Source organism: Varanus komodoensis, unplaced genomic scaffold, assembly GCF_004798865.1.
Source record: "Varanus komodoensis strain SLA01 unplaced genomic scaffold, ASM479886v1 scaffold15, whole genome shotgun sequence".
Lineage (NCBI taxonomy): Eukaryota > Metazoa > Chordata > Lepidosauria > Squamata > Varanidae > Varanus > Varanus komodoensis.
In genome coordinates this window covers 28964166-28987959 of record NW_025335440.1, presented here as the reverse complement: position 1 = coordinate 28987959, position 23794 = coordinate 28964166, and the positions used below count along the sequence as shown (strand labels likewise).

At 42.1% G+C, this 23794-nt stretch overlaps 1 protein-coding gene across 4 annotated transcripts in view; it reads right to left on the bottom strand.

Annotated features, from left to right (window-relative positions):
* VPS50 (VPS50 subunit of EARP/GARPII complex) overlaps positions 1-23794 on the bottom strand; it is a 100461-nt gene that overhangs the window by 24521 nt on the left and 52146 nt on the right. For 3 of the 4 annotated variants that reach the window (XR_006414203.1, XM_044424870.1, XM_044424871.1), the window contains exons 21-22: positions 21863-21984; positions 17039-17119 (exon numbers count right to left, since the gene is read on the bottom strand). Coding sequence is in view for 2 of the 4 variants with exons in the window: in XM_044424870.1 (XP_044280805.1) it covers positions 17039-17119; positions 21863-21984 (203 nt within the window). In the remaining 2 variants the exon portion in view is untranslated. Of the gene's footprint in view, positions 1-9866; positions 10056-17038; positions 17120-21862; positions 21985-23794 lie in introns of all 4 variants that reach the window. The other variant, XR_006414204.1, reaches the window with a different exon arrangement.

Here is a 23794-nt window from a genome sequence, read left to right as displayed (position 1 = left end):
ATTTGTACTCCCATCATTTAAACCCCCCACACACTGCAGGAGGCAACATGGTGCCTCCGGGCTCCAAAGCAAGCCCAGAACATCTTGCTTGTCACACCTCCCAAGATTTTTTAATCAGCACATTTTCTCACTTGCAGTTGGGATTGCTGTGAAATACGTTTCTGTTGGTGATGAATACTGTAGGCTTAAAGGAGGCATTTAGTGTGCAGTGGTTCACACCCCACCTCTGCCTTGCTCTCAGTCTACATTTAAGAATGGGATACCATCCTTTTTTGACCAACACTCTGATAGTCTTTAAAGAATTATTAAACATAATAATCATCAACAACAACACAAGCCCTGGAGATTATTGGGCCCACAGGAGATAATAGTGAAGACGTCAATTGAGCCAGCTAAGCCGTGGGTTTTCCACAAGCTGGATCCCAACTATGTGACACTGCTCCCAACCTGGGGCTGCTTAGGTTACGAGTCCACAACAAATATTTTGCATTCGTCAATGGCTTTTTTTAAAGCATTGAGTCTCATTTTTAATGAGTCTCATTTTACTCTTGAGTTGTATAATTCTTCAATTAACAAAAATCCTTTCGGTTTAGTGCATTAGTTAAGGGCTTCCCATGTTCACTCAAGTTTCAAAATTGAGAAGTTGCCCTTAATTACAGCTTTCAGGTACCACACCCTTAACAGACATGCTATTTAGACAACATGGCTGTGGTGCAGCATCCGGGGATGTGGTTAGTGCCAACTTCACCACTACCTTGGAGATGGAGGGCTGTAAGTGGCAAAGAGATAGACCTAAATCTGGATTTGTTTGTTCACTGGAACCAATTTATTGTTTTCATTATTTTTCTCTTATATCCCACCTTTTTTCCTGTTGTGAGGAACCCAAGACAGTTCACACAGCTCCATTTTATCCTTACAACAATAATCCAGCATATAAGTATAATAAATCAATAAAACCCCTTGAAGTAGGTCAGGCTAAGAGAAGTGACTAGCCCAAAGTTATCCAGTGAGCTTCATGACCTATTGGAGACTAGAAGTCAGTAATCCCAGGTCCTTAGTCCAACACTGTAAAACCACCACAACACAGGCTCTCTGAACAATGCAACTGAAGCTACTGTTGTACACTGCATGTTTCCATAGTTATGGACAGCCATCTAGCCCCAAGGTAGGACTGAAGCTGGAATCAGCCAAATGATAGGATTCTATACCATGTTGAGCTGGGGGGATTTTTGTTAAAAACTGTAGCTATTTTACAGTAGACCTTCCTCCTGACTGGGAACAAAACACAAGTTTACCTAAAGATGTTGTTCAAATGCAAAAACAGCCCATAAGTTTAGCCCCATCACAATCTATGAGGGAAAAAAGCCAGTCACATCAGACTTTAAACTGATGTTTAAGCTACTTCTTTATGGTTCTACCATAAAATTAGTGCACACCATTCTGATATTGACCACTCCTACACTAGCAAGATTCAGCTGTGGAACATCCTCCCCCACACACACACACATATTTCTCATCAAAAAGGCAGCTTTTGATTCATCTGACTGAAGAACTGTAGCCCTATCATCTGAGAGATTCCTTATATCTCTACCTATTTCCACAAATACAAGCTGTGGTTTACCACTATTAACCAGGGGATAAATATTCAACAAGCTTTACAAACTCTCAAAGGAAGAATGCATACAGATGCTGTACTGATTACTGCCAAAAGGTTGTAGTTGTTGTATATAGCTTGGTTATATACTATCTCCAGGATCACAGGCGACATGCCTCAGAATACCTCTTGCTGCGAAACACAAGCAGGAGAGCGATGTTACACTCATGCCCTGTTTCTAGCTTCTGGTAGCCAATGATTAGCCATGGTGGAAACAGCAGGCTGGAATAGATAGGCGCTTTGCCTGACCCTAGCACAGCTCTTACATACTTAAGATATGTTCTAACATATAACAGTGAATCAGGCTAGCCTCTTTAAAGTTATATGGGCCTAGAATATTACTCTTTACACTCCTGTGTTGTCTACTCAGAAACAAGACTTCCAGAAATTAAGCTTCCTTCTGGAAAACTGAGTACCATATTGCAGCCTTGGATCCTTGATGTAATAGAAAATTCTATTTTTCTTTATTTAATTTTAATTTATTAATTTGTCAAAGCAGTTTGGGTAGTGTACAATGGTTGCATAAAATAAAAGATACATATAAAAAGTAAAAATATTATAAAATTCCACTAAGATCTAAAAACAGATTTTAACAATTTAAACTATGACAAGTCCATACTGCTAGGCCTGCTAAAAGCAAATTACAATATTTCCCCTACATGCATTATCTGGTAAATGCATCAGAAAGAAGGCCATCTTAAGTTGGCAAATTTGGTGCCAGGTGGGGTGGGCCTCAGTCCTGAACTGAACAGTGAGTTGGACTTGATGGCCTTATGCCCTTCCCAACTCTACTATTCTGTGATTATACCATTCTACCCAGGTCACCAACTATTAAGTGATAGATCATAGAGGTCTTACTCTGGACTGATCTGGCATTCAAAAGCTACATCTGGAGACTTGAGGAAAGGCAATCACCAGATCAGCAGATGTGACGAGGACCAGGACACAGCACAGATAATAAGAGTCTGGTCATGTTTTCCTTACCTGATAGCCCTCCTTCCAATGCCATATCTCCATCCACCCATCAGAATACTAAGTGGAGCTCCACCGATTTCCCCACTTTGCCCCATGTCTTCTCTCTAAAGCATAGATTCTGGTCCTTGGGAGGCAAGAAATAATCCCCTCCACTTTGAGCAAATTGATAGATGATGTCCTCAGGTGCAGCCCTTGCCCTTCCATCTTCCCACAAAGTATCTCATCTCAATTGCTGTTTGGCATTGCCCCCTTCAGTATCTCTGCTGTTGGGGTGGCTCTGGATAAGAGCCTTTTGAAGACACAGTTGCTTCAAGCTGGACATTAGCCCTAAAGAGTTCTTTTTTCTGCTCCACTACTGCTAGTGTGATGTAGAAAAAGCATGAGCCAAGTAGCCAAGCAGCATTCTTGGGCAGGGGCTCAAAGATGGTAAGTACAGAGTGGTAGTATTCCATTTAAGTCAACAAGACAGGAACTTGTGTAAAATTCGGCTTACACTAGGTTAGTCTTAAAACTGCTAAGGACATAAATGGCCAGGTCCAAGTGCTCTGGTAAATAAGCTAGGCAATTTTACTTGTTCAATTTTAAATGAGCATATCATCACAAAATTATATCATCACAAAACTATGCAAATAAAAGCTTGTTCTTTGTCCTCTTACTAAGGTAAAGCTATAAGTCACAATTTCATATCTCAATATTACAAATAACTAGGCAATGGTTATGTAAATGAATATATGTCTATCTATAGTACGTGCAGTATGACTGTCAGTCTATGCAACAATAATCTGAACTTTTCATGCCTTTTTTGTTTTATCAAGGTTTCAAATTATTCAAATGATCTATATTGCTCTTCTACACATTTTCCTGCTGAACAGGAAAAGGAAACTGCTACTTTTCAAAAAGGTAAATTATATTCAGCCCGGATAATCTAAAAATTTATATCTACTTTCTCTTCTATATCTGCATACTCGTCATCAAAATATACAAGCACAGGTACAAAACTAATCTCTCACCCTTCATGGTGATGGATGGTATTAATTAAAAGCTTACTTTCTAACTAATACTTCCCTTGGGCAAGGGCAATTTTGTAAACCAAAATGTGTCCTTTTTCTGTTATCTACATTGCCATATACTGCCTTTCAATTTAATATAAAACAAAGTATGGGAAAAAGTTCTACATGCTTATAAGGATTTCACTGAGAACCATGACCTTAGCTTGAACTCTCCTTATACTATGGCAAAAGCTTTCATTGACTGGCTTCTTCTTAAATAGATGGGTCCAGTGTAGATTCAGAAGACCTGGGTTCCAATTCTTCCACAGGTAACATAAGAAAAGATCTGATGGAGCATAGTGAATGGATCATCCATAGATGGATCATCCAGCCCAGCATTCTCATCATACAGTGACTAATCAGTTGTCCTCCTCATAGGTATCCCATATGAATGCACCAGTACCCTGTTCACCATGTTCTTCAGAGCCTGATACACTATGCCTCCTATTCGAGTGCCTCTGATTCTACATAGCCATACATGTCTCCTAGACATTGATAGCCTTATCCTCTATGAATGAAGACATTTTTTCTTCCTTTCTCAAACTACTAGATCCAAGGGTCATCCAATGCAGCGTCATGGTGGGAGATTCTAGACAGATGAAAGTACATCTTCACAATTATGGAGCTGACTACCTCAAGATGCAATTATGGGAAACATTTTAACAGACAAACATTTTAACACGGACAAATTCCTGGAGACTGCCAATGATGACTAGTTCTGATGGCTACATGCTACCTCTGGTATAAGAGGCAGTATGCCTATCTACACCAAGTTGCTGCGGAACTTAGATGGAAGGGTGCTGTTGAACTCATGTACTGACTAGGAATTTCTCATGAATGGCTGGCTGGCCACTGTGTGAACACAGTACTGGACGAGATGGAGACTGGGTCTGAGTTTCTAATGCTGCTAATGTACAAGACTAGCTTATGGTCAAGTTAGAGCATCTTTGAACAAGCCACAACCACCAAGACAGCCTCTCAGATTCAGATGAACAGCTGAAGAGGTGAAGTTACCCCAGGGTTGATTTAACTCTCTATATCTCATTTTTCTTAGAATGGCCTTGAGGAGACTCATCTTTACCAGTGTCTGCAAGCAAATTCTAATATTTCCCTGCAAACAGATTATCTCAAAGTTTATCTTGATGTATTCCTAATTATATGTACCAATTCTCTCAAAAATGTGCCCCAAATTGATTCTGTTTGATGCAACTCGTTACCTTTTTTTTTTTTTTTTTTTTGCCACTGACAGAATTGCTTGAGAACTTGTCTTAGCAAGATTAGCCTTATTAAAGTTAATGGAACAATTCAAAGTCAACACTGAGCAGGAAGACATCCAAAATGCAGCTGGTTAAAAAGGTAACAGCTAGACCTTGTTGCCAATGAAATATTTCTCAGAAATTAAGGAACAGAAAGATAAGTACTACTGTATTCTAGAAATGTGAAACTTTGCTACGGTAGCTGTTTCTTTAAAAAACAACAAACTGTTGGAGCTAACAGCAAGGAGGCTACTAAAAAAACTGTAAAAACCACATTCAAGCATGGGCAACTTTGGGCACTCTGAGGATCATTTTCATCCCTTGCCCCCTGTCCCTGCTAGGTCACAGTCTTCTGAGGAAGTCTCTGTAGCATTCCAGATGCCATTTTTTCCATAAAGAGACATTTTTGACGGAGGGGGGCACAGGTCAATAAGGAGTACATTTGTGCCTGGTCTGCAGCCCATGTAACAATTGTCCTTGCAAAAAATGTTCCAGTAGCACTTCTAGTAACCAAAGAGCAATCGATGGCTCATATAGAATAAATGCAACTAATCAATAAATATAAAGTAATATTATGTTTTGCATGGCTGCACCCAGTTTTTCTGAAGTCACCCACAGTTATATTAGAAATTGATATCTAATCTACAGAGAACAATATGTGATATGGTAATCCAGAAGAAAGCACTTTTGAAAATGTTGTCAATACTGTCATTCACGGGCAGTTTTCTCCAGTGCACCATAGTAAAAATAAATTAAATGAAACGAAATATGATTTTCTGTCACACATCCAAAAGGGCAATTTTCTATGTATACCTTTAGAAATCCTCCATTTTCTGACAAGCCTCTCTAATTACATACTAGCCATTGTCATTTTATACAGTCTCAGAAAGAAAACTGCATGAGCTGAAACACAAACACCTGGTTCAGACATCGAGATAAGCCAGGATTCCAGAAAATTGTTCTTGTGAGCGTCAAACAACTATTCTGGAACATACTGCCCATCTGGCTCCCCTGGCAAGGAGTAGAAATTGAACCATGGATTTGCAGTCAACAGTTCATTCATTGTGATGTCCGAAACAAGGACCTTGTTTCCAACTTGTCTCAGCCCAGACAGGGTAGAGTCCTAAGTTATTGTTTATTGTTGGCATATGACTCTGACTTCTTCAGAGATGGACCAGACAAAATCTCTGTTTTGGGTGTCCGGATAAACAAACCACAGATGGAGAGTCCGTGGTTTGTTTAGTTGCTTCTGGTTGCAGAAAGAGCTAAGGGGACCCATAAGACAATGTACATCACTACATTGCTTGAGTCCAATAATCCCAAACTGGGAATTCTTACTATCCTACCTGACCTAGCCCATTATATGAATTTGGCACAATAAACTCAGAAATTTAAAAAAAGGCTACAGAAAGTTAACAAAAAAAAAATCAAAAAAATGCAAACGTGACTACGTAAGAGAAGCATTTAGCAGCAAGGGCTTTGTTGCTAAATACCCTTGATTTTATTTAAGGAAACAGTAAAAATACAACCTTATACACAGACTATTTATCCAGCTAGCCTGGAATTGTCTACTTTAACTGTCAGAAAATCTTCATGTGGTCAGACAGAGAGGGAATTGCTTTTAAAATTAGAGACACCAGGATTAAACCTGGAATCTTCTCCACAGAAAACATATGTTTTACTGCTGAGCTATGGTCTCTTCCCTATACCCCTCACTACTTTATGGAAGAATAAATGCACATTGAAATTTGTGATGCTTTATGAAATAGATCTCACAGCAAATATCTGATGCTGTAAGGTATTTAGTATCCCTAGTTACCTATCTTTCCTGGAGAATCCATTGTCATTTTTCAATTCTGCTGTTTTCCTGTACAATTTGAATATTACAAAACCATACCCCAGAGAGAAAAGACTACACCAAAACCAACTCCAAAGAGCACAAGCAAAGCCACTGCAACGTTGCTAGTATCTTTTTGGTGCCAGTGAACCAGTAACTATCTAATATCCCAAGCAAGCAGTTCTAAAACCTTTTTCACAGACTACTTGAACATTGCTGGGAGATCTAAGTACACCACTTCAATAAACTTTTCATTCTAAAAATCAAAGCCTACACATAACCCATATTTTAGTAACTGTTCCTTTTTAAAGAGGTCTCAATTCCAACATGAGTTCAAGCACAAGAGCAAGTACAAATAAACTTGGTTGTTCCACAAGCTTTCTGTAGACCAGGTGAACAGAGCTGACACACGTTCATACTTGCATGCATACATGAAGTTCAGCAGTTAGTTTAACCTCTTCAGTGCCGTTTTATTGAAAACTGGTAGCAGTGCACGAGAGCTTCTGAGGGAACCTCATTGGTTTAATATAGCACTTGGTTTTATGGATTTGTTCCATTTGTGATGCCTTACTTTTCACAAGGAGCTGAATCAATCTGCCTAATTCATTCAGCTAGGAACTGGTGGAAAGGAGAATAAATAAAAAATTGGTTACCATAATTCAAGGGTGGCAACACTTTTTTCTATTGAAGGTCACATTCTTGAACAGGAAATCAGTTGAGATCTACACATTAGCAGTGGGGAAGGGCAGAACCCAAGTCAGACCTTGTTTCTTTCTCCCATCACCTCTTTTCTCTCATTCTGTCGCCACCTTTCCTCTTCCTTTTTTTCCCCTTTCCAACAAGTAGATTGCCAAGAAGAAGAAAAAAGATCACTGTTACTACAGGTCTGAAGTGATTACATACAACTGGCTTTTGAAATTGAGCTAAAGGGAGTATGTGTCCTTAGGAACACAGGCTGCCTACCACTGCCATGATAGGTGCCACATAACCACCTAGCCTGTTTGCCACCATGTGAATGGAGTGCTAGGCTGGATGGACTCTTGGTCCGATCCAGCATAGCTTTTCTTGTATTCTTATTTCCACACCTTTACAAAGGTGAAGAAGGACTATTTTCCTGTGTTTTCAAATCTGTAACATGGAGTTTATACCCATACTTGAAGCCAGAGCATCTGTTACTGGGGAAAAACATGCAGGGTTTGTAGGAAATGCCCATTACTAAACATCTGAAATGGCAATCTTACACCTAACGCGGGATTCATTGAAAGATATCTACATCTACCAAAGATCTCAAGGATGCTCTTTGGACTACATTCCTATGCACCATATTGCACTGTTTCACATTTCTTCTTGCAGGGAAAAAATGAGCACTGACTACAGCTCTCATTTACAACAGAAATGAAAACAAACATAGTATGTAAAAAACCCAGGCATGTCCATGGACTAGACCAGTGGGGGTGAACCTATGGCATGCGTACCACAAAAGGCACGCAGAGTCCTCTCTGTCAGCACATGAGCCAAGTCGCCCCAGCATCCAAGCATCGGATAACAGTGAACATAGGGGCCATGCGAATGCTTGGAGAGGAGTAGCGGCACATGAGCTGCGACTCGTCCAAGCTTTCGAATGGCTGGTCAGTGATATATATATTTGCTTGAACTGGCTTTGAGTTGTACTTTCTGAACTAAAACCTCAGTTTTCAGGTTTACTGCAGTGTTGGCACTTTGTGATAAATAAGTGGGTTTTCGATTGCAGTTTGGATGCTCAGTCTCTGAAAGGTTCACCATCACTGGGTTACGCTTACAAAAATGAAGTTTCCTGATATAATTTGATGGTTGAAATGTGTTTAGAAAGCTACTCAAGGAAGGCTTTTTAAAAATTGCCCTCTTTTCTATGGAACTTTAGCCCTATATTAGGGTTAGGGGTGTGCACCAGGGTAGGGTTGGGGATAGAAAAACGAGGTGTCCTGGTAAGATTATGATGGTTGGAATGTGTTCAGAATGGGCAGAAATGATGAGCTGTGCTGAAAAAGCTACTCAAGGAAGGCTCTTCCAAAATCGTCCTCTTTTCTATGGAACTTTAGCCCTGTATCAGGGTTAGGGATGTGCACCAGGGCAGGGTTAGGGTTAGAAAAACGAGGTGTCCTGGCATGATTTTGATGGTTGGAATGTGTTTAGAACGGATAGAAATGATATGCTGTGCAGAAAAAGCTACTCAAGGAAAGCTTTTTCAAAGTCGTCCTCTTTTCAATGGAACTTTAGCCCTTTATCAGGGTCACGGGTGTGCACCAGAGCAGGGTTAGGGCAGTGATGGTGAACCTATGGCACGTGTATCACAGTAGGCACGTAGAGCCCTCTCTGTCAGCACGCAAGCCTAGTCACCCCAGCATCACCTCAGCAGCTGAGCATTGGATAACAGTGCACATATGGGCCATGTGCACACTCTAAAATGAGTAGCGGCACCAGGTTATGACGTAAGCCCCGACCCATTAGCCGCAACACATCCGAGCTTTCACATGGTCAGTCAGTGCACTGTCAAGGATGGATGGATGGATCTGCTTGGACTAGCTGTGAGTTGTTTTTTCTAAACTAAAACCTCAGTTTTCAGGTTTTATTGTAGCGTTGGCACTTTACGATGAATAAGTGGGTTTTGGGTTACAGTTTTGGCACACGCTCTCTAAAAGGTTTACCATCACTGCGCTAGACTATTTGGATATATCTTCTTGTGGATACACAATATGCATGCAGCTCAGTCCTAAAGAAAGTCCAGCTGTTTCTCTAGTCAAAAATAAAGTAAAAATACAAATTTAAGCAGAAGACACAGTTCTGTACCATTTAACTAATCCATATGGCATTAAATCCAGTGTTAGTCCTACCTAGAATAAACCCATTAAATTCTGGATGATTGTTAACGCAGAAGAAGCCACAAACACTAGAACTATATTGAAATAAGACACTCACAGAGCAATCTTACCACCCCGAGGCAGCATCTAGTGGGCCACAGAATTTTTTGAAGCCCCAAAACATTAGAAAACACTTTTTTCCAGAATACCTTCCTCCACAGACACTATGCGTGTGCTTCTCTGATGTTGCAAAGTTACCTCAGAAAAGGGGTTTCATGGGTGTTTCTTGGGGAAAAGAAGAGATGACCAGCACTGAGGTCCAACATATTCTGGCAGCACCTCTGTGTCCTTCCATCTGCTGCTGTGGTTAGATAGCCAAAATCAGCTACCTCGCTGCCTTGCAGGGTGGGAGCAGCACAGAAGGAACATATGCCTCCATGTTCTTCCCTGCACAGAAAACCCATAATCCTCTGAGTTCAGCAGATTCAAGGGCTTCCCCATAGGATTATGCCCTAACTTTATTTCTTTTTCTATCATTACCATTTTATCTTTTTCCTTTAACTAGTGGAAAAAAATGTAGGCTTTGCACAGCACATTCTTGAATTGCACCAAAAACTATTTCAATAATTAATGACAAAATAATGACTACAAAGTGAAAACGTAAATCCTGGGGACTGAAGATGGGCATACTTACATTAATTTCCCTTGAAGTTTCATCATATGTTCCAATGTAAAATATGATCAGAGAAAATGACAAGGTTTTATACAGGAAGGTGCTTTTACTGATGATATCATAATTATTGTGAATGGAACACTTCTTTGTCAAGTGTTAAAGAGTGTTAAACTCAAGTGTTAAACTTGAGTTTAACCTGCTATATGTAGTTCTTACCACTGCTTCACCCCACCAGGAGATATCTTTTTAGGTATCTTAGTTTTGTTCATTTTTAAATACTGTTTTGATGTTTCAAGGATGCAAAACAAAAGAAAACTGAAATACTGAATGAATTCCCAGTATTAGTGTATGTTAACAATGTGGACTGAACACAGAAGCTCTAGCTGTGTTTCTGAAAATATACTCAGGCTTGGCCTTTGGCAATTCTCCAAGGGGAAAGCTCTATTGTTGTGGATCAAGAGGTATCATCAAGCGATCTTATGAATAGCAAAAACATGTAATGCAGAATAAGAGCAGAAGTATATAAAACTATATAGATAGAAAATTGTGCTCTGAATTATAATTAGAAAATAGTACAGAGCACCAGTGTTGAACTGTGGGTCTGCTGAGCTAAGATTACTAAGATGGGGCTTGTGATAATGAATAGCCGCTATAGCGATGTCTTACCAAGGGTTTCAAAGGCATGAGGCGTTCTTGCGTGGGAGGTGAGGTCACATTACTCTGGATGGCAACATGCTAACAGATTTGCACCCTTCAGAGTCTCATTTACAAGCTTTGACAAATCCACTTCCCAGAATAATTACAGCAACAAGCGCTCGGTGCTCTCTTGAGTAAATCAGATGATAATGAGGCTCTTAAGTTTTAGTATTGTTTGTGAGGATTAGCTCAACTTCAAAAGGTGTGGAGACAGAAGAAGCTGAGCTATCTACCCTGTGTACTGTAGGATGCCCACCCTGCTTCTCCACTCCGCCGGGCGGGACGCGGGGACAGACAGCCGGCTTATCCCATTTGGGGGCCGTGCGGGGGCTGGGCTGGCTAGGGGCTATGTTCTCGGCTCGCGGGTGGGATTGTTAATTGGACTGGGATGTGCTGGGGGGAGGGTTAAGTATTTTTAGGTGTTTTTAATGTGTTTTAGCTTATATTTTAATGGAGTTATTCTCAGCCACGAAGATGGGCTTGCCTGTGGAGCGCGTGGGCGTCGCCATTGGGGTGGTTATGGGCAATGGACGTTACAGCGTTGGGGGTCTAACGTGTCCACTTAGAAGAAGGAGACAGATGGCTAGCACCTGTTCCTCCTTCTGGTTACTCCCCCAGCTTGAGGGTTCCAGGTAGTCCTGTCAACCGCCCCCTGGGCCTGTCGGTGCTGTTGCTTAATGCCAGGTCGGTCCACAATAAATCTTCCCTCATCCATGACTTTATTGTGGATGAGGGGGCTGACCTGGCTTGCATTACAGAGACCTGGGCAGGTGAGGCGGGGGACGTCTCCCTCTCTCAACTGTGCCCGCCCGGGTATCTGGTTCAGCACTGCCCACGCCTGAAGGGGAGGGGGGGGTCGCTTTGGTTTATTGAGCTTCTTTTCCCCTCACGGAGCTTCCTGTCCCCTCAAGGCTGGGTTTAGAGTGCCTCTACTTGGCGTTGGGCGACCGAGACAAATTGGGGATTCTGTTGGTGTACCGTGCACCCTTCTGCCCAACAGACTCCCTGCCTGAGCTGACAGAGATCGTCTCGGATTTGGTGTTGAAGACTCCCAAGATGTTGATCCTGGGGGACTTCAATCTCCACGCCAAGACGGTTCTGATCAGGGTGGCTCAGGACTTCATGGCCATGGGGCTGTCTTCATGGTGGCCATGGGGCTGTCTCACCACATCATTGGCCCAACCCATGAATGTGGACATACTCTGGACCTGGTTTTCTCAACGGGGATCTGAGGGTGAGGAACTTGTGTCTGACTCCCCTGTTATGGTCAGATCACTTCCTCGTGAGGTTTGAGCTCAAGAGCAGCCTTTCCCTCTGTAATGGTGCAGACCCGACTGTGCTGGTCTGCCCCCGGAGCTGGATGGATCCGGATGGATTCCTGAAGGCCCTGGGGGATTTCCCGGTTGATAAGGCTGGTGCTCCTGTCGAAGCTCTGGTAGAACTATGGAATGGGAAATGACCAGGGCTATTGACACGATCACTCCCAAGAGTCCTCTCCCACCAGGCAGAGCCTGTTGATCCCCTTGGTATACACCGGAATTATGGGCAATGAAGTGGGTTGGGAGACGTCTAGAGCGTAGGTGGAGGAAATCACGGGATGAATCTAACCGAACACACTTGAGAGTCCATTATCGGGCCTATGCTGTGGCGGTGAGGGCGGCGAAGAAGAAATTCTTCTCTGCTTCCAGTGCCTCCTCACAATGCTGTCCTGCAGAGCTCTTTCGGGTGGTACAGGGGCTGGTACATCCGGGCCCAAAGAAAGATCTCGTGCCACCCTCGAAGGCCCGCTGTGACGACTTCGCCAAGCATTTCCGGGAGAAAATCGCTTAGATTCGTCACAAGCTGGACTCAACTATTGAATCAGATTCTACTGGGGAGGTGCCAATGCTACCGTCTGGTCCACAATTGATGGATGAGTTTCAGTTGTTGCGGCCTGATGATGTGGACAAGGTGCTTGGACAGGTACGTCCTACCACCTGCTTATTGGACCCTTGCCCATATTGGTTTCTCAAGACAGCCAGGGACAGGATTGGGACCCGGATCCTGGAGGTCATCAACGCCTCTCTGAGGGATGGCCGGGTACCTGCCCCTTTAAAGGAGACGGTAGTCCAGCCAGTCCTAAAGAAGGCATCCCTGGATCCAGAGGTGGCCGCCAATTATAGACAGGTGGCCAACATCCCATTCTTGGGCAAGGTGTTAGAGCGGGTGGTGGCGGGACAAATCCAAGCACTCTTGGATGAAACTGATTATCTGGACCCATTTAATTCCGGCTTCAGACCTGGGTAAGGTACTGAATCTGCCTTGGTTGCCCTGTACGATGACCTGTGCAGGGAGAGAGACAGGGGGAGTGCGTTCCTGTTGGTTCTCCTGGACCTCTCAGAGGCTTTCGATACCATCGACCATGATATCCTTCTGCGTAGGCTTGCAGAATTGGGAGTTGGAGGCTCTGCTTTGCAGTGGTTCCGCTCCTATCTCAATGGCCGTTTCCAGAAGGTGGTGCTGGGGGACTATGGCTCTGTGCCATGGCAGCTATCGGTGGGGGAGGCCCTTCTCCGGGAGCCCTCTGTGAGGGATATTAGGAGGGTGAGTACCCGGAGGAGGGCCTTCTCTGTGGTGGGGTCCCACCTATGGAATGCGCTTCCCAGAGAGGTCCGCCTGGCACCGTCGTTATTTGTTTTTTGGCGCCAGACCAAGACCTTTTTATTTAAACAATATTTTAATTGTTAATCTGTGTTTTATTTAATGGTTTTATATTATCACCAAGAACTCCACATTTTTAATATTGTTCTATGCTGTGTTTATTTGTTTTCCTTGTGAGCTGGCCCGAGGCTTCGGAGATGGGTGCGGCATAGAAATGTTATAAATAAATAAATAAATAAATAAATTCTGGTTTGACATCTTAACAGATCGAAGCAAGTAGGAATTCCAGTTTCATAACAGGTGGAGGGATGGAGCACAATCCTCTCTGCAAACTTTTTTCCAGTCATGCAGAATAGCTGAAGGTCTGGGTGTAGAAGTCTGTCTTGCTCTTGTTGGGTGACATGGTGCAGTAATGGTGGAAACCAAACTTGAAGTGGAGAAAACCAGAGCTGGCATGACCACCAAGAGGTCATAAAAATACACTTTGTGCCATTCTTTGCCAGGACCTTTGTGATGAGAAAGGGGGAAATATGTAGAATAGTGCCCTTGACCATGTGAACACAAAAGTGCTCCCCATCAATTCTGATTCCAGTGCAGTTCAACTTGGAATACTGGGCAAACTGTGTTGTTTTTGCAGGCAAAGAGGCTGATGTCCAGGATGCCCCAGCACCGAAAGCGATTGGCCCGGAGGCTAACAAGGTGCATCTAGTGAACTGTCTACTTCAGCAAGATGGCTCACTAGCAGACTGATCTGACAGATGCATGTCATGTCTAGAGAGTGCGAGTGATCAAAGGAAGTGATCTCATCTTACCCCTGCCTGTTCAGATATTATTTATTTATTTAAAACATTTCTATGCCGCCCCATCGCAACAAAGCCTCAGGGAGGCTCACCACATAAATAAATACAGAAGTAATAAAATAAATAAATACTAAAATTATACAATAAATAACACCCCCCAGTGCATTCTCGGCTAAAAAAAAAAACCCCTAGTTAATAAATAATTAACAGTTAAAATAAGTTTTAAATAAAAAGGTCTTAGCCTGGCACCGAAAAAACAAATAACCACGGCACCAGGCGGGCCTCTCTGGGGAGCGCATTCCATAGATGGGGCGCCACCGCAGAGAAAGCCCTCCTCTGGGTGCTCACCCTTCTAATCTCATTCACAGAGGGTTCCCAGAGAAGGGCATCTGCTGCTGACCTCAAGGGGCGGGAGCGTTCCTTGCACCCATCTATAAGCGTTCCTTGCACCCATAGATACAAGACATACAGCTCCTGACATTATCTGGATCAGTCTGCCCAGCAAATCTAGCCCAAATACCCTGAGCACCTGGTTGATTGCTCTTATGTTCTGTGGCCTGATGTGTTTTATGGCTTCCTTGGGTGACTACTAAGGATGTATGAGGAATCTGTTTTGGTGGTGGAGCTCCACCGGATTCCCTGAGCTTGGCTCTGGCCATGAGCTCCGCTTCCTGGAGAACACGCATGGGTGCTGCCCAGGAAGCGAACCCACACAAGTGCTGTGCTAGTGGCATCCCTCTTCTGAACACGGCTTGTGGCCTTTGTGCTGCACATGCTGCAGAAGAAGGTTGCAGTAGCACAACCAGAGTGCCACAAGCATTCATGGACTTCCTCTCAGCTTGGCTTGCTTCCTTACTTTTATTATTATTTTGCATAAGCTTATATTTTAATGTATGGATGGAGGTCTCACTACACTATTTATGTATTTTTTAATTTCATTTGTTTTTGTAAATTGCCCCAGATGCTATGCCAAGGGATGATACAGAATGTTTTAAAATAAATGCAGAGCTGACTTCTGCATAAACTAGTTTTCCTCCTGGCTGTTTAGAATGTTGCTCTGCTTCCACTAGTCATTTACGTCACCATCCAGCCATGAATATAAATGAAAACTTTTAAGGTTGCCAGCACTTTTCATATTCTTTATATGGGCCAACATTTTAAAACTATTTGCATTTCTCTGCATTAAAGCATAAAATGACTCTCACAAATGTTTGTGATAGGCTCTTGACAAATGAACCATCAGGCCAATGATGGCCCGACTAGGAAGACATAAAACTATTCAGTTAGCAATACAGTTTTCACACTCCTTCTGGCACTGGTCATCTGGCTGGCCCCTTGTGCCGAAAAAAGGCCTACAGTGAACTGGTTCACACCTAATGAGAAGCCACCATGGATGAATTGCCTCACAGGGCTTCTCAGTGCTGCAACCCTAATTTTGAATATTCAGGGCAGATTGTGCTGTTGTTTCTTGTTCTATCTGAACCAGTGAGGGTGGTCGTTGGGATCATCAACAAGCCACCTGCAACTGTAAAACAGCCCATGGCTTCTGGGTAGCTTGTCAACCACTCCAAACCCAGCCCACCCTTCCTCAGGTTCACATATAACAGGAGGCTTGGAATGACAACTTAGTACCTGTGGATGCTGCAACCCACCATGGCTAATGGTTGGCTGCAGTGATAGTGTCACTGCAGGCCAACAACTTGGGATATTGCAAATGTGAAAAGGAACATACTACCCATTGTTATAGGAGGAACATACTACCCATTGTTCACACATCCGAGCAGCCATTTAGTTATGAACACTTCACATGCTAGCTACAACCACTGTAAACACATTAGATTAACTGGCAAGGGCAATCTACCAATGTAGAAATGGTGGAACAAATTTCCAGAGAGATCTAGTAAGAAACATTGCCATGGCCTTTATCCATTCAAGCCCCCACATACACAAGTACTCATGTCAGTTATGTTTCTATGACAAATCTCTCCTGTAATATTGCAAAAGTGCTTGTGAGATTTCCCACAACATTTAACTCAGAAATATTATTATATAGACCAGAAGGCTCAGTACACAGTTCTGTGGGGATCTTACATACATTTCTATACCACTGCTGTGCTTCTGTGCTGAATAAGAGCAATTGCAATTATGGGTTTGTTCTTCTAATTATATTGTAGCATGGGTAACTTTTTAACATGTATTAACTGCCCAGAAAGCCTTGGCTATTGGGCAGTATATAAATAAGGCAAGCAAACAAATAAACATGCCTCTTTCTTAGAATTTCATTCAGATTAATGAGGCTACTAGAACACTATAGCACACCAACTATATTAGGGATTTTGTTGTTCTTGCCATGAATGCAAAATACTGAAGATGGGTAAAATTAATTCTTAACCATAATTTCAGGGGAAGAGAACACTGTCTTTTCCACAGTCTCTTAGAATTCTGGCTTTGGCAGAAGTCAAAATACATTTCTAGCTCTCATAGTTGGAAAAAATAAGCCTGGGAACGAGATGGAGAAAAGTGCTGTCACATTCAACATCAAGCAAGTTGATTTCTCTTCCTTCTCGTTTTAACAGAAGTCTAACAAAGTCCTTGCACAGAACAATGAAACTGGAACTTACCAGATCAATCAAACTCTCCTGTATCCTGTTCAGGGTGGTGCGAAGCCTGCTGCTGCTGAGTCCCAGGCCTGTTGATTCAAACTGGAATTAAAAGGACAACCTCAGTTACCCCAATTAGGAAGAATGCAAATAAACCAACCGAAGTTTCCAACTGGCTCATGTCCTGTTGTCACATTGTATGTCATGCTTGGCATGACATTGTAACCAATAATGGAGAAAAAGAAAAAGAAATCAGAAAGATAGCATCATGCATACTCAACACTGCACACCTATACAAAGATGAAATGACTTCCACATACTACAATGACCAAACACAATCCATACTAACAGAAGAATTATCCTCTGTATTAGGGGATAATTCACACACACGCACACGCACACACACACACTGCTTCCACATGGTCACTTTGGGACATAGGAAAACCATGGGATTTGTGTTCCTCATGATAATGACATCAAATGACACTGCATATTTTGCCTGATGAAAAGCTAATTTAATGCAAATCAGAATAACAATCTCAACTCATTATCTAGTACCATTTGCCTGTACTACCTCAGACAACCAGTTATATAATCCAGATTTTCAAGTGAAAAGACTTAATAAAATCACACCTACATCAACACCTGCAATATGAATCAAGCAGAAAACTTTCCACTGCCATGGTTTATGTAAGACCCAAGTCAGGCCCTGTTTTCCGCTGATATTAACTGGCTTAATGGCATTCTGTGAATGAATTATACTTGCTCAAGCTCTTGCTTTTGATCTAATTTTAAATCCAGTGGAAACTATAAAGACTTATGAAACTGCCCAGTTAACAAAGCTACACTATGAGGGGTGAACAAAGAAACATACATGCATTTCCAGTGTCTATTTTCATAGTATCATTAAGATACTGGTATGTGTTTTACATCAGGAATACATTTTTTTTAGTTTAGAAACAGACACTCCTTTGGTTTGTATCCAACAGAATAGCCTTTCCTATGTTTAAAAGTGTCACTCAAAAACCACTTATGCTAACATACTTGTACACAAGCTGAGTTAGCCTCATTGATATCCCACTGGCTTACAGTAACTAAGCTGTCTGACGAAAACTAATGGATTGTAAAGACCGAATATTTTAGAAAGAACACAGTTGCTCAGCACTTAACAATTGTTATGTGAATTACTGAAAATCGGAGAGCACTTAAGACTAGCAGATTTTCTTTATGTGGGCACTGGGATATGGGCAGGGTTAGATGACAGAATTTCACTAGAAAGATGTCATAAAAAATCATTTTATTCTAAGCTTGTCTTCAAAGGTTCAAAATTATCACTTTCTCAGTTCTCTGTGGCTAAACTTTTAATTAAACATGAAACCCACATTACCCCATGCAACACTGATGGCATTCCCAAAAGAGATGGCAGCAAAAGCCATGAGCAGAGCTGAATTAACCAATTCTATTAATGATTAGTTTTGCCTGACACAGCAGCCCACTGTGGGTGACAATTTGCGGTGGGATGTCATGTGTGAAACAGGAGTGCTTCCTGCAGTATGGTTTGTTTGAAGGCAAGAACTACCCTGATTAGCAATGTGTGAGGAATCTGGTTAGGGGGTGGGAATCTATCAGATTTCCTTGACTCTGCTCTCCATATTCTGCTTTCCCTCTACCCTAAGTCCACCTTGAGCTGAGCATTCATATGCATGTCCAGCAGGAAATGAATCCAAGAGAATTTGTAAGGCCAGCTTGTACACATGCGCCGACACATCCAGTGTATAAGCAGAGTTCCACTTCTATACATGTGACTTGCAGGCTTTATGTACTTTGTGGGAGGATTTGCATACTTCAGGCAGAGAATTGGTCCATTCGTGATCCTGAGTGCTCACAGATTTGATCTCAGCTCAGCTTGCTTCCTGGCCAGAGCTGAGCACAGGAAAGAAGTTCACAAAGCATAGCAGAGCTGGATCCTAGCCAGATCTTTGCATCCCTAATCCTGACTACCCATGGCTTATACTGGGATTGTTGTGTCATGTGAACCCAGGTGACTGACCTCACTATGAGTAGAGGGAAGTGACCAATGAGATGTTCAGCAGGTACAGCAAAAACTCCTTGTTGCTCTTATCAAAGTCACCCTGGTGATCACCAGTGACAGCCACACTACCACTAATCCATCTTGCCAAGCACGCATCCTTTTTCTCTCACTACAAAAAAGGCCTTTTCCACCCTTTTCCTTTCTCCAGAGATTACTTTTCACAATCTCTGAGTTGACAGCCCTTCCAAACAGCATCTTCCAATTCAACCAAACTGTCACTGATAAATAACCTACTTTTCTTTTACTGCAACCCTTATGTTTGTAATGTTTTTCAGGTTTTAAACAACATTTTAGTAGGATTTCAATGAGTGCAGAGAGATATCTTTGGTCAAAGTGCAGCATGCACCATCCATGGACATTGTTCCAAAGAGACTACAAATAGAGTTGTGTGTTGTTGCTAATTATTTTCCCCTGACAACTCTCAAAGTTGAGCTGTCAAGTGAAAGCAAAGGCTTGGGTGAGAAAAAAAGTTATCCACCGGCCTAGTAGGCATGGCTCTGTTCAGTTTGCTGGGCCACAAGTTGTGCAAACCTGATTTAATCAATGAAAAGCACTGATCTAAAACACATACCAATGCATATTAACAATTTAGGCAAAGTTTTAAATATCACATTGCCTTTACACAAGAGAACTGTATCAAATTCATAGATCATATGAAGTCATATGTTTCTTATGAAAAACTATCCTACAAAAAAACCATCAATAAGACACTCTACAGTAGGAAACAAGTTTGTTTTCATTCAGCTGTTGTGCATTTACCTGCCTAGCACTCTGTCGTTCTCTGCTACATGTGAAAAGTACAGAACTGGGTAAGAGCTTAAAAAAAGTGGGAGATGCACACAAAAAAGTGAAACAAAGAACAGCAAAAACAGCCTATGAAAATCAAATCACTTAAAATAAATACTTCTTGCACACTGCGGTAAACAACAAATTTTCCTGATAGTATTTCCTGATGCCAAAAGGAATAGCTCAAGACTATTTGGAGCCATGTATGGATCTGTCACGGAAGGAAATGACCAATTGAGAATCCTATTTTTCTAAAGCTCATGAAACAGCTGGATCTAATATTTGAATTGGTATTGCAACTGCTGTAATATGGAAATATATCCGTTATTCATTTGTAGTGATGTTCTGAACATGCCTTTATAAGGTCTAAATGAATTATGCCACGCATGAAATGTATTGAGGTAGTTCAAGAAAAGTTTCTCAATGTTTGGAAGTCCTCTCCACAGATTTGACAACAGGTGCTAAGGGAGGCATGGACACTGCCTCGTATCATCTTGTGGTGTACCCTGAAAGGGCCAAGATAACTAGTGAAGTCCCATTATCTCTATATTCTTCCAATCAGGGTAACAAATATACCAACTTTCCTGTCTACAATATGAACCATAGTTTAAGGGCCAGAGGGCCAATATTAAAATATCCTGGACTGGACTGATATGAAGTTAGTTGTATTTAAGTTCCATTAATTTTGAATCATGGCCAACTCATCCAATTGACATCTGGCAGACAATCAGAGCATGGGAGGGAAGGGGCAAGAAAACATGCTAAACCCTGACATTTGTCCCTGGCTTCCTAAACAATGGTTTAAGATGTTTGGAATAATCATCCAAACCAGGTCATCCCATCCCTTGTTTCTGGGGTTAATTGAAGCTCTCCAGGAGGAGCTATCATAAATCCATAACAGTATACCCAACCGCCTACATAACCCATATAGATTCATCTGTTTTTCTACAGGCCTCTTCCTCCCAAGGAAGAAGTTTAATCAGTTGCTTTTGCTCTCTTGGTCTAGGAAGGCTCACTATGGTATACTGGGTGAATTTGTACATCGTCTTAAACTACCCTGTGGGGAGGAAACCAGCGGTTGTTTACTCATTAATCTAAAAGACAGTTGGGTGTTCTGCAGCTTTCTGCAGTTTGTTTCTCTCCTCCTCCTGCCTCCCAGCTCTCAACATGCATCCTGGGTGCCCTGCGGCAGACCTCCTCATTCCTCCAGTCCCTGTGTCAGCACTCTTTCTGCAATAGGTCCAGTGGGTTGCCAGTTCCTAAGGGATTCTCCCCTACCCAATGCATCCATCCATCAAACTGACTTAATTGTCCAAGCTATTACCAATGCAGGAATGCACTTGCAATTTTTTTTTTTAAAAACACAGGGGGCTATTTAGGCCAGCCTACCAATATCCCCATCTTGTCAGTGTCTTTGTAAATTCGTCCTCCGCTTTAGTACCAATTTTTTAAAAGGGTTGCTTGATGTACTTCCAATTACATCCTTCTGAAAAGCTCTTTCTCCTGAAGGTGCCAGCCACTTTTGTCTCCATTCCCTCCTGCCCCTTTGTGCTTGTCACTTCCATCCACTGGTCTCCAATTTTAGCAATCGATTATATGCACCTAACAAAGTAGTGATGGAGATCAGTAATGACACACAAAGCATATCAAGGACTGAGGAGGCTCAGATACACTCATTTCCATGCACAGATGGGGGTGAGGATGATCACTCATGGTGAGTTGTTGTGCTGTATGAACTGGGTCACTGTCAGAGCCCCCAAGTTCAGAAACTCATTTTTCTTTAATCCCCTGATTGCTTCCTCACCACAACATTTTTTAATATGCCATCTGGAAAGCTGAGATAAACATAAACCCTTGTAATAATTATACTTCAAGAGCAATTTACTATTCCTGCTGTTACGACTCCATTGTTTTTTCCCCCTGTCACCTTGTACACATACACTGATTAGATGGTAATATTTACTTACTGTGTCATTTCGGCCAAAGAATGTATATATTGCATACATATAATAGTCAAAAAGCTGAGACATGAAGTGGATCACATCAAATGCTATGGGCTTCAAGATGTTCATCATCTGCATGTATTTGCCTTAAAATACAAAAACAAAAGTTCAACTTTTCAAACAGAATTGTTATGTACACATGAGCATGTTCAGTAAATTCAAACCAGCTTTCCTATATTATTATTTAAACTCTTGGATACCAATGAAATACCCATGATACTGACAGGCAAACTGTCTGCAAAGATGCTTGGGGGCTGGATGGCTGTCTATGCAAATCACCGAAACATATTGGCTGGGATGCAGAGCTGCCCCTCCATGAAGAGAAGAGCTCCATCAACTGGGGGAAAGTACTAGGATCCAGTAGAAGCTCTCCACTAGAGGAATGGGGAGGAACTGAAATGTCCATTGATTCCTCCTTCCTCCTGCAGCCTCTATTGCCACACACTATTCTGGAGATTGAAAATGAAATACTTTGGCCACTCAATGAGAAGGAATAACTCACTGGAGAAGACCCTGATGCTGGGAATGGTTGATGGCAAAAGGAGAAGGGGACAGTAGAGGATGAAGTGGCTAGATGGAGTCACGGGGCAGTGGGTGTGGGCTTGGGTGGACTCCGGGATGGTGGAGGACAGGAGAGCCTGGAGAAATGTTGTCCATGGGGTCATGATGGGTCAGGCATGACTTTGCGCCTAAACAACAATTCTGGAGATTATTCCAAAGTTCCAGAGAAGATAACTGAGGGCATGGGGGGTAGAGGAGGGAAGGGAAAACTGGTGAAAATCACTGCTCCACCCATTTTCTGCAGTGGGTTTCCCCAGAATCCAGGCCCTTATATTATACATGTTGGACCACTCTGTATTGGGAATTATGTGGGTTTTGTCGCAAGTGAATTCTTTTGTTTTTATGCTTCTCTTTTGGAATAAATGGCAGGCATTCAGTTATATAACCAAATGCAAAGTAGTATCCTTAGGTCCTCATAGGGAAGGAGCTTAAACAGTTCCTGTCCTGATGTCCCCAGCTATCCATGCCATTTTTTTAAAAAAAAAGTTAATTAATTTTGAAACATCGGAAAGAGGCATAGGTCAAGTGGGTCATACAACAAAATGCAATGCTGGGAGTTCAGGATTCCATCCAGGATATTGTCCAAACCCCAACAGCAAGTTAGCATTCAATGACCACTGAACACATCTAATCTTCATTGAACCTGTTGAGAGAGGCAGGAAGCCTCTCCTTTTTTCTCCTTTTTTTATACTTCTCCCCCCACCCCCCAAGTCCCAAGTCTACAAATACCCCCCTTTGTGTGTGGTACTGGCATGCACAAGCTGAACATAAGAACTTAAGGCAATGAGTTGTACAATCTACATGAACAATAACTGAACGTTGTAGGTTATACATCACGAACACACAGCACATTTATGGAAAAATATATCATGTTCCATTTTCAGGTGCCTGAAAAATCTGGGAAAAAAATCTTTGTATGCACCAGCACATCAAGTGTGCTTGTCTCCCTGTCATTTAAATGGCTTAAAGGCAGAATTCAGAAGACAGACCCATGAGGAACAACCACTAAGCCTGTAATGAAAACTATTGACCAATGTGTAAAATAACCGTTCTGATAGCTCTGAGTCACAGGAACACAGACAGGTAAGCAAAACATCAATGGAGGGAAATGAGAAAGAGAGGAGAAATTAGTAAAACAAGAGAGGCAGTAAAATACCCTAATGATCCTATAAATACTTCTAGGTTTCCAGCATGTAAGCATCTTTCTAATAGCCTGGGAAGTCTTGAACCTTTCCTTATTTTCCACTCATTCTTTCTCTCTGGGCTAATTCACACAATACACCTCTGAACTCACTGAGCAGTCTTCTAGATAGATGTAACACATGAACCAGATGA